The 16,443-nt window shown below is 40.9% G+C and overlaps 1 protein-coding gene across 1 annotated transcript; it reads right to left on the bottom strand.

Moving 5' to 3' along the window:
• Positions 1-2,785: 2,785 nt before the first annotated feature.
• Positions 2,786-16,189, bottom strand: POLR2D (RNA polymerase II subunit D). The gene is made up of 4 exons (XM_027554662.1): positions 16,066-16,189; positions 14,136-14,316; positions 7,844-7,939; positions 2,786-4,900 (listed from the first exon to the last, which is right to left on the bottom strand). The coding sequence occupies exons 1-4, from the start codon at positions 16,136-16,138 to the stop codon at positions 4,822-4,824; spliced, it is 429 nt and encodes a 142-aa protein (XP_027410463.1). The 5' UTR covers positions 16,139-16,189; the 3' UTR covers positions 2,786-4,821.
• Positions 16,190-16,443: the final 254 nt, after the last annotated feature.

Here is a 16,443-nt window from a genome sequence, read left to right as displayed (position 1 = left end):
AGCACTGCTTTTATTGCTTCTTCAGTTCAGTTCAGTTCAGTCGCTCAGTCATGGCCGACTCTTTGTGACCCCATGAACCGCAGCACGCCAGGCCTCCCTGTCCATTACCAACTCCCAGAGTCCACCCTAACCCATGTCCATCAAGTCGGTGATGCCATCCAACCATCTCATCCTCTGTCATCTCTTCTCCTCCCGCCCTCAATCTTTCCCAGCATCAGGGTCTTTTCAAATGAGTCAACTCTTCGCATGAGGTGGCCAAAGTACTGGAGTTTCAGCTTTAGCATCAGTCCTTCCAAAGAAATCCCAGGACTGATCTCCTTCAGAATGGACTGGTTGGATCTCCTTGCAGTCCAAGGGACTCTCAAGAGTCTTCTCCAACACCACAGTTCAAAAGCATCAATTCTTCGGTGCTCAGCTTTCTTCACAGTCCAACTCTCACATCCATACATGACCACTGGAAAAACCATAGCCTTGACTAAACAGACCTTTGTTGGCAAAGTAATGTCTCTGCTTTTGAATATGCTATCTAGGTTGGTTGTAAGTATTGCTTCTTACATGTCTTGTAACTTCAACATGCCTTTCAACATGGAGCACTGTTAAGTTCCCTATTAACAAGCAGAATATATTTAGGACACGTGTGGTCACGGGCTGGTGTTGATATGGCTTGGGAGATAAGAGGTTGGTCTGAATTTAAACGGACTTCAGTTTGAATCCAGGAGTATCCAGTGCCTGAACCACATTTATTAGTAGAATTATTAAATATAAATATCAGAAGCCTTTAAAGGTAATAAATCTTGGGAGTTTTGCTTTTTAAATTCAACATACAAGTTTTCAGCCTACTTAAAATGCAGAATTAGGAAAGAGGTTTTCAACACAAGATGAAGTATTCAACTTTTCACTATTTCCAAATGTTACCTTAAAACAGCCTTTATAATTTTGTCCATGAGCATTAGTAGTAAAGAGACAGGTTTTAAAAACCAGAATTTGTACCATACACAAAAGCTGGACTCAGTGATGCACAGAGAGTGATATACACATTTAGCCTTCAAAACTCTGGAGATGCAATTCGGATGAATGGCCCGCCATTACTACTACTGCTCATGTGAGCACTGTCAATCTTGCTGAAATGCTGTCAATGCTTTGCAGGACATTTGTGTTGGGAGCTAAGAGCTGTGCTGTCCACTGGCTACATGTGACTACAAATTAAAAAAAAAAAAAAAACTTTTTGCTGCGCTGGACCTTAGCTGCAGCACGTGGGATCCAGTTCCTTGACCAGGGATCACCCCCAGGCCCACTGCATTCTGAGTGTCATAGCTACTGGACCACTGGGGAGATTCTGTGACTAGTTACATTTTTAAATTTAAGACATTTACAGTGCAGTTCCTCGAGGGACACTCGCCTCAAGTGCTCAAGGACTACGAGTAGCAGGCAGCCCCCACACCGGACGGAGCAGACACAGAACAGTCCTATCTGTTCCGCTGGACAGAGCTGCCCTGTCTTCCACAATTCTCAGGTGTCTCCTGGGCTGCTGCTTCTCCTCCACCATGTCTCACCAAGCCCTCGCTTCCAACTGTATTATTTCAAGTATATTCTTGCTCTCCCTGCACTCCTCACTGCTGAAAACAGGGGCAGTGTATTTACAAAAAAACAGGGACGATGTATTTACTCAACACTTACTACTTAAGCACCCCCTTGTCATTTGTCAAAGTCGCTCGGTCGTGTCCTGCTGTGACCGCATGGACTGGAGCCACCAGGTTCCTCCGTCCAGGCAAGAATACTGGAGTGGGGAGCTGTTCCCTTCTCCAGGAGATCTTCCCAACCCAGTCTCCCGCATTGCAGGTGGATTCTTTTTAACATCTGAGCCACAGGGAAGCCCATCAAGCACTCCCTCAGCGTCGTGCAAAAGGAGTGAGGCACACAGAACTGCAAGACTGCAGCAGATAGAAGTGCCTTCAGCCTGCTGTCACCAAACATGCCACCCGTCAGTCCCAGACTGTCCTCCTGCGATGCTGAGACAGGAGAGCCACATGCAGATATATCACTGTTAAGGGCCTGCACTCTGTTTAGGCCCATTTTTTTCACCCAGGGGTAGTTTCATCCAACAACTTGAGGGCAGTAGCCCGATGTTTCTTCGATATTTCTCACAGTGTTTAGATATTTAATAACAATTGATTTTATATACTGAATTGTACCAGCACTGGGACTGACCTTTGGCCCAGAACTTTCCCCAGGAGATTCTGAACTAAGTACCAGGAAATTCTTGGTGTTCTTACAAGTGCAATAGGCAAACTTACAGAGGAGTGTATTTTTAAAATGCATGCTTGAATTTTTAATGAAGTCTCATGTTGCTTTAAAATGCTTCCTGGAAAAATATAATAAAGTATGACAAATGTGTTAAATGCAGGTGATGAACATACAGGTGTGATCAATGCACTAGCCTTTTAGCTCTTCTGGGCTTAGAGTTAAAAAAAAGCTGAAAGAATGTCACACAACCGACATACCCTGTTTCAATGGTCCAGGTATTTCTTTAGTTCACCTTTTTATTGCTAAATGGTATTCTACTCCGTGGCTAGATTAGATCTTGCTGATTGACCCACCTGCTGGTGGACATTCACTGTTTCCTGTTTGGGGCTATTATGAATAACGCTGTAATTATTCATACTCAAGTCTGTGTGTGGGCTTCAATGTATGGGTTTGAGAGATAAGCATAAAATAGTCATTTTTATTTTATAAGCATAAAATAGTCATTTTATGCAGCTTGTGCTTAGGCCTCACTCAGTAATGCTGTTTTTCAAGACTCAAGTTTAATAAATTTTTATAAAAGCAAAATGACTAGAACTTTCCAGAAAAGCTTTTCAGGTTCATTTAGCTTTCCGGTGAGGTGAGGCTTTGACATGACAGCTTTATTTCAATGTGTCTGAATTCTGCTTTTGCAAACAGTATAAGTCTAACGATGTTTCACAGATGATCCAAGAGCTTGTGAGGTTTGCTGCTCACTGGACAGCAAGCAGCTGTCCAGGACTGGAGAGAACCAGTGCAGAAGGCACAGACCAGCCTGTGCATCTGTAACACAGCACAAGGCTGCTTTTACCCATCATCCCAATGTGAGTTAGTTTTTACATCTGCTTCGAGGTGCCTTACTGCCTGCCATTCATTAGTGCCTAACTATATGCTAGGAGCTTTACACAGTGTAAAATTCTCTGGTGGCTCACCCGAGTATTAGGTGGGAACACCGTGGCGACGGTGGTAGGGCCCTGCTCCTGCCCCACAGTGCACGTGCCTGGATTCAAGCTGGTATCTTGGTCTGTTTTCTGTTCCATTGCTTGGTGCCAACCATGTAACCGCCTCTTTTACAAACCAAGTCTACAGGCTTCAAAAAGTAGTCAGTTTGCATTGTCTTCAGTCTGATACTGGTGCCAGTGGGTAGGCTACCAAATCCTTGCACCAACTTCTATGAAGCAAGCTAATGACAGCTAACATGTACTGGGGTATAGTGTATGTCAGATACCAACAGGCTCTAAATTATTAATAATTTTCTCATTCAACTTTCAGTATCTATTATTATCCACATTTTACAATTGAGAATGCTGATGAGTCTCAAAGAAGTTGCCAATGATGAAGAGTACTTCCTCAAATATTCCTTTAATTGAGGTATAACTGACATTTCCTTCAAATAATGGTGACTTAAAAACCATGTCATTTCAGAAATTGAAAATAATTTATAAAAATAAGAAAATTTGATTTTTGCCTTGGAAGCTGACATAAAATGGCCTTGACTTTCTAAAGCCAACTTTGTTCTTTCCCCATCCTTGTTTTTGGATCATGAATTCAGGTGGCGTCAACAAGTACTTCAAAGAAAAATCCCCAAACTGTGAAGAAAACAGGTGTATTTCCCCTCTGAAAATTGAGAGCCACAATATTTAGCTATTAAAGTATTTTCCGTGCAACTAGTCTCAGATCGAGTGATATCACTCTAGTGGCTCAGCAAGTGGCAGGCTCCCTCCTTGCAAATCCCCACAGAACGCCTGCTGCTGAGCAGGCGGCCAGACGTCTGGACCTGACGCCCCACGTGAGGAGACTGCAAAGTGCTCCCTGCTTCACATCCGGCCTGGTAGGGAAAAGTCTGAATTTGGGAGTGACGAAGTAAGTGCTTTAAGAACACATACTCCACATATACGTTCCACAAGAATCCAAGAAAAAGGTATGGTGCTTGTCCATCACAAGGCTGTGTGCTCCACAACACCCAGTGGTTACCCTCAGGATGACAGAGGAGCTGCTTTTCTCAGAAACCCCTTTCCTGTCTCCTGGGCTAAGCACAATGATGCCAAGGCTCTACGTCTTCTCTTTAAGAATTTCAAACAGTGATATAGGTCTGCTTTAATTCTTCCTTTTGCATTTAGGTAAGACTGTTTCCCATACTAGTTTTACATGTTCTAGAAGAGCTTAAAAAACTACGAACACATTGATATTAAAACATGAAGTGTTAGGAATCAAAATGACACAAGGGCCAAAGACCATGATATGAGGCAGTCGGTAGTGCGGCTTGTATGCACATCACCCCACCTCGTCCTTCCCAGAGGCAAGCTCAGGCAGCCATGAGCAGCTACTGCAAGACCTCTCCAGGGTTGTTCAGGTCACCACTGGCCAACAGTCAAGCTTGAAATAGCAACCTAAACCAAGACGAAGCACTGGGTTGTTCTATCCAAAGGAAGGCCAAGTGTCTTCTGCAGCAGAATTTCTGTGTGAGTCAGCCCTAGACTGAGCCAGCGGCGCTGTGCTGGGGATGTGACATGGGTCCCCAGCAGCAGTGATATCTGGAGATTAATACTGAAAGCTACGCTTGGTCTGGATGTCATCAAGAATCTGCTGTAGCTCCTCATCTTCAAACCGCCCCTCCAGGCTACAAGAAGAAAACCAAGAGTGAGTGTAACAGCAGCTGGCAGTGCTCCCACCCTCTTCTCTCGTAGGTGCAGATCTTGGAGCACTGCTGGCTCACCTCTGCGCTCACCGCTGAACACTGACACCTTTACGTTTCAACTCAATTTCCTTCCTTTCCTTTGAAACATTATCAAGTATTTCAAATACATAAAAGGTATAGAAGAATTATCCCTAGTTGACTCAGTAATAAATATTGACAGACACAAATCAATGGTTCTCTGTGGGCTCCCCTACTCCAAAACCTTCTCTTCCTTCCCTAGGACAATCATCCTAAATTTGGCATTCATTACCCCTACATATATTTTTATACTTACTACTGTATACATGAATGTACCTATAAGCAATACATAGCACTGTTTTTAAACTATAAGAAATAGCAGTTATGTATCCTTCTGCAATTTTTTCACTCAACGTTCATTCTGGCATATAGTGACATTATCTCACATTGTTCTAGTTCACTTATTTTTTTCACTGCTGTATAATAAACATTGCACGACTGCACAGATTTATTTATCCAGTCTTGCAGACTGAAGACTGTTGGCAAGTTTCCACTATCACTAATAATGCAGCAATATACACTGGAATACATGTCTCCTTTTAAACTATGTTTGACCTGCTTTTAGGACACATACCCAGGAATGAATTTTGGGGTCATGGGGTGTATTTAACTTTACTAGATGTAGCCAAATTATTCTCCAAATTGACTGTATAAATCTGTACTCCTATCATCAGTGGACCAGAGTTTCAGCTGTTTCACATTTTTGCCCACAACTGGTACACTGTAAAAACATTGGTCTTACTACAAAAGCACTCATTCTCCTGGGCTGGCCACAAAGTTTGTTTTTTTCCTTAAGATGGCTCTATTAGCGCTTACTTGTCTTTAATTTCATTCAAAACAATTTTGTTAGACTACATTGTGACAGCTGTCATATCAGCATGCATTAAAAAAAAAGTTATCAGAATTGGTCAATTTTTGTGTAGCCATTTCAATATGGAAGACAGAAGAAAAAAAGCAACACTTTTGGCCTATTATGCTTTATTTCAAGAAAGGTAAAAACACACCTGAAGTGCAAAAAAAGATTTGTGCAGTGTATGGAGAAGGTGCTGTGACTGACTGAATATGTCAAAAGTGGTTTGTGAACTTTTGTGCTGGAGATTTCTTGCTGGACGATATCCCACAGTCAGACAGAACAGCTGAAGTTGATAGCAATGAAATCAACACAATAATTGAGAAAACAATCAATGCTATACCACGCAGGAGATAGATAGCCAACACACTCAAAATATCTGAATCAAGCACTGAAAATCATTTGCACCAGCCTGGTTATGTTGATTGCTTTGATGTCTGGGTTCTACGTAAGTTATGCAAAAAAAAACCAAACCAAACCCTTCTTGACCGTATTTCCTGTGCAATTCTATACATGAATATAACAAAAACATTTCGTTTTAAAAACAAAGTTTGAAAGGTGATGAAAGTGAATACTGTACAATAATGCAGAATGGAAGAGATCCTGGGCAAGCATAATGAATCACCACCAACATGCCAAAGGCCAATCTTCATCCAAAGAAGGTGGTGATGTGTACATGGTGGCATCGGAAGAAAGTCCTCTATTATGAGCTCTTTCTGGAAAAGATCCCAATTAGATCAACTGAAAGCAGGACTTGACAAAAAGTGTCAGTAATTAGTCCACAGAAAATGCATAATATTCTATCAGGATACCGCAAGACCAAATGTTTCTTTGACAACCAGGAAAAAACTGTTATAGCTTGGCTGGGAAGTTTTGATTCATCCACCATATTCATGGGAGCCTCTTGATGAAGGTGAAAGAGAAGAGTGAAAAAGCTGGCTTAAAACTCAACATTCAAAAAACCAAAGATCATGGCATCTGGTCCCATTACTTCATGGCAAATAGATGGGGAAACAATGGAAACAGTGAGAGACTTTATTTTCTTGGGCTTCAATATTACTACAGATGGTGACTGCAGCCATGAAATTAAAAGACACTTGCTCCTTGGAAGAAAACCCATAACCAACTAGAGAGTATTAAAAAGCAGAGACATTATTTTGTTGACAAAGGTCCACACAGTCAAAGCTATGTTTTTTCCAGTAGTAATGTATGAATGTGAGAGTTGGACCGTAAGGAAGACTGAGCGCCGAAGAACTGATGCTTTTGAACTGTGGTGTTGGAGAAGACTCTTGAGTTCCTTGGACTGCAAGGAGATCAAACCAGTCAATCCTAAAGAAAATCAATCCTGAATAATCATTGGAAGGACTGATGCTGAAGTTCCAATACTTTGGCCACCTGATGCGAACAGCTGACTCATTAGAAGAGACCCTGATGCTGGGAAAGATTGAAGATAGGAGGAGAAAGGGACAACAGAAGATGAGATGTGGTTGGATGGTATCACCGACTTAATGGACATGAGTTAAGCAAGCTCCAGGAGATGGTGAAGGACAAGGAAGCCTGGCTTGCTGCGTCCTTCCATGGGGTTGCAAAAAGTCCAACACGACTAAGCGACTGAAAACAAATTCACCAGGCACTGAACTTTCAGATTTCCATTTATTTCGGTCTGTACAAAATTCTATTAATGGAAAAAATTTCAATTTGTTCCTCTTCAATAGAAGAAGGTAAAAGGAACCTGGAACAGTTCTTTGATCAAAAAGATAAAAAGTCTGGGAAGATGGAATTATGAAGTTGCTTGAAAAATGGCAGAAGGTAGTGGAACAAAATGGTGAATACGTTTTTCAATAAAGTTCTTGATGAAAATGAAAAATGTGTTTTATTTTTACTTTTAAAACCAAAGGAATTTTTTGGCCAACGATATCACACAGCTTTTAAACACAGTAATTCTACTTGTAGGAATTTATTCAACATACACAGAACTTTTCACCACCAGTACTAACCTTGGGATCAGAGCCTTGGACTCCTCAGCAGTCTCTGGACAAAGGTTGGCTAAACAGGCCAACTCAAACTTATGAAGCTTCTTCTGGAGCAGCAAGCTGATCATAGGGGAGAAATATCAAAACAAGCCAAATGATGAATAAGAAAAAGCGGATGAAATGTAGCTAGCAAGGAAGAGAAGAATGTAAAGCATCTGCAATCTTTCCATTAAGATTAGGTTTGCTGCAAAATCCCACTTTCAAATCATGTTCCTGTTTCTCTTCCTGGAGAGCAGGAAGCTATGAATCAGGCAAAGACAATAAAAGTAACCTGAGCACACCTAAGCAGAGGATTCTTGTGATAAAAACTTACGAAAAAAATGCTCTCTACCTGGAGGAGCATACCATCTTTCCCCCAAGAATTTATTTTGTTGCTTTCTGCTCTTCCTACCATTGTTCTTTGCTTCCTTTGTTATTAATTTTATGTCTTAACACACGACGTTAGAGTTCCCTGATCTATTAGGCATTTTGACTTGGAGGAAATTCTTTTTTAAAAAAAGTTTTTCTTTATTTTTGGCCACGCTGAATGGATTGCAGAATCTTAGTTCCTTGACCAGGGATCAAACCCAGGCCCTTTGCAGTGAAAGTGCAGAGTCCTAACCACTGGGCCACCAGGGAATGCCTCAAATTCTCTTTTACATGTATCTAAGAAATGAATACAGGCATATCTTACTTTGTATAAATCTGTGTATAAGCTGCATCTTATTTTAAACGTACTTCTAGTTCAAACTGTAAAAAAGCACATAATTAATACAAATCATATCCTGGATTCTCATACATCTACTATATTTTTAAAAAGATAATATCATTTTAGTAGAATATTTTATCAAGACATCAACTATACATTAAAATTTCTAAACGTTAAAAAATATTTATCTTATCTATTTATTCTTCCTGCACTGCGTGTTCGTTGCTGCACGCGTGCTTTCTCTAGTTGGAGTGAGTGAGGGCTGCTCTCTGCTTGTGTGCCCGGCTTCTCACTGCGTCGGCTCCTCTCGGTGGAGCATGGGCTGCAGAGCGCACTCAGTAGCTGTGCCGCTTGCAATCAGCTGCCCCTCAGGCATGTGGACTCCTCCCCAACCAGGGGTCAAACCCGTGTCCCCTGCACTGACAGGCAGATTCTTAATCACTGGACCACCAGGGAGATCAAACTGCTTAAAACAGAGGTTGTCCATGGTAAATTAGGTTTCAGAAAGGACCTGTTTTAAAAAATCTTATTTTTGGCTGTGCTGTGCGGCATGCAGCTTCTTAGTTCCCTGACGAGGAATCTAACCTGCATCCTCAGCAGTGAAAAAACAGAGTTTTAACCACCGGACTGACTGTGAAACCCTTGATTATCTCATCAGACAAAAATACTTACTGTCCTTATCACTTGATTACAAGTCTACTAGTTATTATACAAAACTGAGAACATAAAGACAGAAAAATGTCACCCATATTACTACCTAAACAAAACCAACATTACCATCTTAGTAAACCATTCCAAACATCTTTCTATGTTTTAGAAATAAACTCACTCATTCTATTGTGTAACTTTTGGTCACCTAATAAAGTTATTTTCATTTTGTAAAGAAAAACTTACACAGGTTCATAATGTAGTAAATATATGTATATGAAGGAGTTTGTTTGTAAAATGAACACATGCTCATTTATAACAAACACCCCCTCAAAAAAACCCACCCAATATGGGAAAATGACCTGAAATTCTACCCAGAAATAACTAGTGCTAACATATTCATGGAGATCCTCTTCCCCTTCTCTACATAATTAAAAAAAAAAAAAAGAAATCATAACAAATGTTATTCTGTAACCGGCCTTTTTTCACTCAACAATACAGTCACTGTTTTCCACATTTTACACACGTACCTTTTCCTTTGACTTGGCATTCAACAGGTTGTGTCTTATTAAATTATATAGCAAACGTCCTGCTCTTGAACACTTCCATTGCTTCCAATTATTCATCATTTTGAATAATGCATTCTGAACATCACTGTAAATGCATACTTCTTTATGTATCTGATTACTGTGTGTTTTAAAGATAAATTTCTGGAAGCAGAATTACTCAGTCAAAAATATGACTGTCCGGAAGGCTTCTGAGAGACAGTGCCCTAAAAGAGCTTTACCATTATACACTCCCACCAGCAGTAAAAGATGGCGCCTGTTTCTCTTACTTCTTACACTAGGTTTCCCATTCTTTGTTTGTTTGTTTGGCTTAAAACAACTTATTACTTCAATTCAGGAGGCCAGAAGTCTGAAATTAAGATGTTGTCAGGGTCGTGCTCTTCCTGAAGCCTCTAGGAGAGAAGCTGTTTCCTGCAATTTCTTAGCTTCCGGTGCCACTGACAATCCTTGGTGCTCCTTGGCTTGTAACATGACAACCATTCTCGGCTTGCATTGTCATACGGTATTTTCCCTGTCATACTCTTCTTATAAGGGTAACAGTCATACTGAATTAGAATCCACTTTAACTGAGTATGATCTCATCTTGACTTTCTGCAAAGATTCTATCTCCATAAAAAGACACATTCACAGGTACTGGGGATTTAGTGCTTCAGCATCTTTTGAGGGGACACATTTCAACCTATAACATGGTCCAAAGGGGAGAGGTTTGGTCTCAGATGGTTCCAAAAGAAATAGTCACTGGGGAGGCTTCAAAAACATTAGTCAAAGAGCCAGGCCTATTGAGGAATGGGTAAAGAATGAAGAGGGCTTCCTAGGTGGCTCAAGCGGTAAAGAATCTGCCTGCCAGTGCAGGAGACGTGGATGGTTTCCCATTCTTTTAAAATCTGCTTAGCCATTTTAGAATTTCTTTGACTTCCTTGAAGATGAGCATTACTTCATATGAACTAGACAGTCTTTTGAAATTGTGATATAAATCTAGTCATTAAAGACTAAGTTCATTTTTATAAACTGGGTGTCATCTCTTACTTTTTAGAGCTCTTAACATTAAGGATTATCAATCCTTTCCCAGTTTACTCATACTTACATTTTAAGTATGGCAGTTTATTGATATAAGGAAGTTTAAAGATATTTATTGCAAATTCATTTACTTATTCAACTAAAAACTAGTTAGTGCCTTTAATGAAATTGACAGTGATGAATACAATCAAGTCCTTGCTCTTGCAAAGCTTACAGCCAACTAGAGTTTATCAACCTTCCCCACATATAAAGTCCTACTAACCACAGCCAAAATTGTACATTCACTCATGTTATCACATAGTGCTTTTATGCATCATAGTTTACATTTACGTTCTTAATTTCTAAAGAAACCAGTTTGGAATAAGGTATACAGAGTTAAAACTCTGTTTTAAAGTATTTCCCTCATGGCACAGAGGGAACCAGCACAGAGGGAGGTTCCTCAGGCCTGGGGGCAGCTGAGGTGGGACCCCTGAGAGGTGTTCAGTTAGAGGAGAGGGTCCTGAAGGAGCCAGCTCCCAGAGGGACAGACCGGCCTTGGAGTCAGGCCTCTGGGGACTCCTGACTCTGGCACTTTCAGCCAAGTGGCCGTGGTGTCCTAACCCTAAAAAAAATTAAAAAAAAAAAAATTTCCCCACTAACTCAGCATGCCACCTTTGTCATATACTGGAATCATATAAAATATAATAAATTTGGATTTGAATCTGTTCCTTAATTTCCTATTCTGTCCCAATGATCTATCCTCACACCAAAGTGTCACTATTTTAATTACTGTCATTTTTTAATGTATTTTAACGTCCTATAGGGCAAATTCCCTTTTTTTTTTTTTAATTTTTTCCTGACAATTCTTACAAATTTAAGATCTTTTGCGGGCTATTTATTTATTATTATTTATTTTTCACTGCTGAGGATGTATTTTTCTCGGCACCATTTTAGATAGACTGTGCTACTCACTGGTAGGATTCAAATAATCAGTGTCTTGCCTCAGCCACTATGATCTATTACCATCTCATCTTAGTTGAATTATATGGCAAATTAAGCTTTATCATGAGCATATTTGACAGAGAGAGAGAGAGTTTGTGTATGTGTGTGTGTCTGTGTGTAGGCTTCTCAGGTGATTAAAGAATCTTCGGCTGCCAATGTTGGGAAGATTCTCTGGAGTAGGAAATGGCAACCCACTCCAGTATTCTCACCTGGAAAATTCTAGGGATAGAGGAGCCTCAAGGGCAAATATACATCAATTCCCTTGAGGATTTAGAATGGCACTAAATGTATACATTAATTTGAAGATAAATGACATCTTTATAGTATTAAGACCTTTTATTTGTGAATGTTTAAGTCCATCTTCATTTACTCATTTTTTGGGTCAAACAATTAGCAGTTTTGTATGGAACATTTTCCCCATGAATACACTCACACTTTTCACAACAGTCTATACTTCACATAGTTTTATCACTTCATCTTCTGTGCATTTAACTATTTTTTTTTTTTTTGGCTGCATTGAGCAGCTTATGGGATCTTAGTTCCCCAACCAAGACTGAACTGAGCTGCTGCAGTGGAAGGACTGAGTCCTAACCAATGGATCACCAGGGAACTCCCTCTGCACATTTAACTTATGTGACCATTCTTCAATTTCATTTTCTATCATAATTTTTAATGACAATACAGGAGTCGATCAAATGGATTTACCACAACTTATTTAATTACTACTGAACATTTAGGTTGTTTTTCACCTTTGACTACTATAATTCTCTGAAGAGTCTGCATATATACATCTTTTTGTTCATCTGCTTTTCCTTAGGACAGTTACTTCTCAAACATTTTCACAGGAGTGGAGCAAACAAGCACCCTGAGGCAGCCTGGGGGCAAGACTTTCTGCAACTGCCAAGGACTTAAGTCTCATGATTTAATTCAAGAACTCATAGACATTTTTTGTTTTATTTCACAGTATACTGGTATCTGCTTGCTTTAATGTAGAAATGTATTAAATCATGTACTATCAAATAAAACTGATACTTCAAGAAAAAGATGCTACCCAGTTTATAAAAATGGACTTATCCAGTGGCTCGATTTGTATCAAACTTCAAGTGACTATCTAATTCATACAAATAAAGTTCATCCCCAAGGAAATCAAAGAAACGTTAAAATAGCTCTTGTTTTCTCTGGGGCCTCCTGTATGCTCTGGCACCTCACTGTTCCCAGAGCATATCCAACTTAATTTGAGAAGTAATGCCTTAGGGAGAATAAAGGCTAAAAACCAGTCACCGTTTGAATGGCAAAGATCCAAAAGAATAATCCAAGTTTATGCTTGTTTATTTATTGGCCATGCCATTAAGCATGTGGGATCTTGGTTCCCTGACCAGGGATGGAACCTGGGTCCCCTGCATCAAAAGGCGAATTCTTTTTTTTTTTTTTCTTTTCATTTATTTTTATTTTTTAACTTTACAATATTGTATTGGTTTTGCCATATATCAACATGATCCAAAAGGCAAATTCTTAACCATTGGACCTCCAGGGTAGTCCCTCTTGCTACATTAATGAATATAATTATATATTAATTATATAATTAATATATTTATTGTGTATCATATACAGATATATTAATAATATATAATAATAAATTATACATAATATATAAAATTATATATTATATAACATTATATATAATTATATAATAATATATTCCACCAGGATAATCCCTGGTGGTTCAGTGGTTAATACTCCACACTTTATACTTCCACTGTAGGGAGCGTGGGTTCGATCCCAGCTTGGGGAACTAGATTTCACACGCAAAAGGGCAACTAAAGAGATCTGCCACAACTACTGAGCCCTATACTCTGGGGCCTGCCAAGTCACAATGAGAGAGAAGCCTGCACACTGCAGTGAAGAGCTGATGTGAAGACCCAAAGACCTGACACAGACAAATAAATAAATAGATAGGTATTCCAAAAAAACACAGCAATATCTCTAGGACTTATCAGGTGAATGATAAATAAATAAGTCCACTCTATTTAAAACATAACAGGGCTGTGTGCCTGTGACGTGTATGTATATGAATTCATGGAACAAGCTCTGGAGGGCTAGCAACAAACTTTTGACAGTAGTCACTCTGCAGGGAGGTAAGTGGGATTTGGGGTACAAAAGAAGTAGGCAAGGAGGATTTTGGCCTAACAAGCTACTTTAAATTTTGTCAAAGACATAATTTTACTTGCATGAATCATACGGATGATGCCATGAGGTAGTGGGGGGTGGGGTGGGTGAGTGAGCATGGTGGTGGTGACAGTATTCTGCATGCAGGTATCCAATAGTCTGCGTTAGTAAGAACTTTCTTTCCACTCACCTACGGACACTGGCAATGGTCTCTCTGTTTTTGAAACGACTGAAACGGGCAGTGTAATTTAAAGTTTTCATGAAGACCTCGGAAAGTTCCTGCTCATCCTCTGCGCTCTCATTCTGCTGCTTTCGATGCTCAAGAAGCATATGAACTTCGGAATTCAGAAGCGTCTCAGCTGTTTCAAACTCTATTTGCGAGAAGCATAAATGTCAACTGAAAATATTTCTCCCCAAGTCAGCTTCTAAATGTTCATTTGCCTTAGTGACTATCAGCAAATTTCTGACCCTGCAGAAATCCAGAGGCTTCACATCCTACAACTGCACAGTGTTCAAACAAACAAAACACCTTAAATAAAAAGAACCGAGACAAAACCCAGGTACCAAAAACTGGTTTATCATGAAATTCAGAAAACCACCTACCTCTCAGTTATCACATCTTAAAAAAACAAACAAACATATGTGTCCATTATGCCTACAACGTCCGTGACGCTGTCCTCAGAAATATTTCACCCTGAGTCTGTGAAATACAATACTGAAAGCAAACTCTATATACATTAATAAACAGAATTATGGTACAACCATTAAGCGGGCTTCCCTGGTGGCTTAGTGGTAAGGAATCCACCTGCCAATGCAGGAGACCTGGGCCTGATCCCTTGGTGGGGAAGATGCCCTGGAGAAGGAAATGGCAACCCACTCCTGTATTCTTGCCTGGGAAATTCCATGGACAGAGGAGCCTGGCGGGCTACAGTCCAAGGGGTCGCAAAAGAATTGACACAACAACTCTGCGACTGAACACCATCACCACCCATCAAGTACTATCTAGTCCTTTAAAAGAATAGAACAGTTCTACACAATTTATGATTTCTATAGCATAATCCTATTTTTGCAAAGAATAAAGGGTATATGTATAAGTATATATTTATAAATAAGCGTGGTTTGGAAGGATAAACACTAAACTATTTATAGTTGTTTGGGTGAAAAGGTGCGAACTTTAATGTTTTACTCTGCATATATTATGGCAATTTTTTTAAAAAGGAGGGTACTGTTAAAGTTTCCCCCACTTTGTTGTTACTGTTCACTAACTTCGTGTTTTTCAGTACCTGTAAGATATATTTTGAAGTCTTAAGCTACTTATTTTGGGTTTTTAAATTACACATTAAGTCCATCACACAGCACAGAAGTTCCCTGATAGCAAACCGTGCTTTACTCCCTGCCATCTGACAAAGAGTCTCTTCTCTCATTACTAAACTCTGGCCAGGCTCCTGCGCGCCCCTTTCTCGACTAGGACTCAAGGTTGTTCCACAAAGACTTGAAGAAAACACTAACACGATTTCTAACAGCTCAAGGCTGCATCCCTGGGATGACTCTTGCTCCTTGACAATGGCTGCTTATGAAAACTGAAGGCTGTCAAAATAATTCGTTTGTTCCCGACAACATCTGAAGATATGGCCCTTGTCGCACAGCCCAGAGCGAAGGGTGTGGGAGGGAAGGAGCCTAATCCCATAACTTATCAGTTAACAAATCCAAAAGAGCTTCAAACGGACCAACCCCCGCTTCTCGTAATTTTTCATTTCCCTATGAGCCCCTGCTCACCCCTCTCCCTATTCCTTCATTCTCCCTTTAAAATGCCCAGTCACCTTTGTACAAATCCAAGTCTAGATGATTCCACGCTTCACGCTTTTCCCTACTGCGATAGTACATTAATGATTAAAACCTGCCATTACCCCTTTCATGTTGGCTTTAGTTTTGACACAACCTTCTAGCACTTAAAACAACTTAAACACGAACAAGAGGCCACCCGGGGCGATGTGGAGTTGGGCGCCGACGGCTCCAGGGCTGCCGGTGTGGCCTCCAGCCGGCCAGTTCCCGCGGTACCGTGCCCAGACGACCCGCACCCTCCTCCTCCGCGCCCTTCGCCACGCCTGCCCAGGCCGCACCTTTGGGAAAGATGAGTTGTGACGCGTCCTCCTCTACATCTCCAGAGCGCGGATCGCTACCTCCCGCCGCCATCCTCTCGCCGAGAACCAGTACTCACGATGTCGGAAACGGAAGCTCTTTCCGGCCGCCGCCACGGAAGGGGCGTGTTCTTGGAGACGGGGCGGGGCCCCACTGGAGATGGGCGGGCCGCGATGGGTAGGCGAGACAACCGCGAGGTGGGCGGGGCCAAGGGACCTAGCGGCCTCGGGCGCGTGCGGAGAGGGGCCAGAGCGGTGGGGTCTTGCAGGTCTCTGGAAGTGCCGTGGCAGGGTGGCGTATCCTGCGGCCGCGGCAGGAGGAAACCGTCACTTTCTTCAACAGTAGGTCCTTCGCCGCGA

This window comes from Bos indicus x Bos taurus, chromosome 2 (genome assembly GCF_003369695.1).
Source record: "Bos indicus x Bos taurus breed Angus x Brahman F1 hybrid chromosome 2, Bos_hybrid_MaternalHap_v2.0, whole genome shotgun sequence".
Classification (NCBI taxonomy): domain Eukaryota; kingdom Metazoa; phylum Chordata; class Mammalia; order Artiodactyla; family Bovidae; genus Bos; species Bos indicus x Bos taurus.
This window is presented reverse-complemented; position numbering and strand designations above follow the sequence as displayed.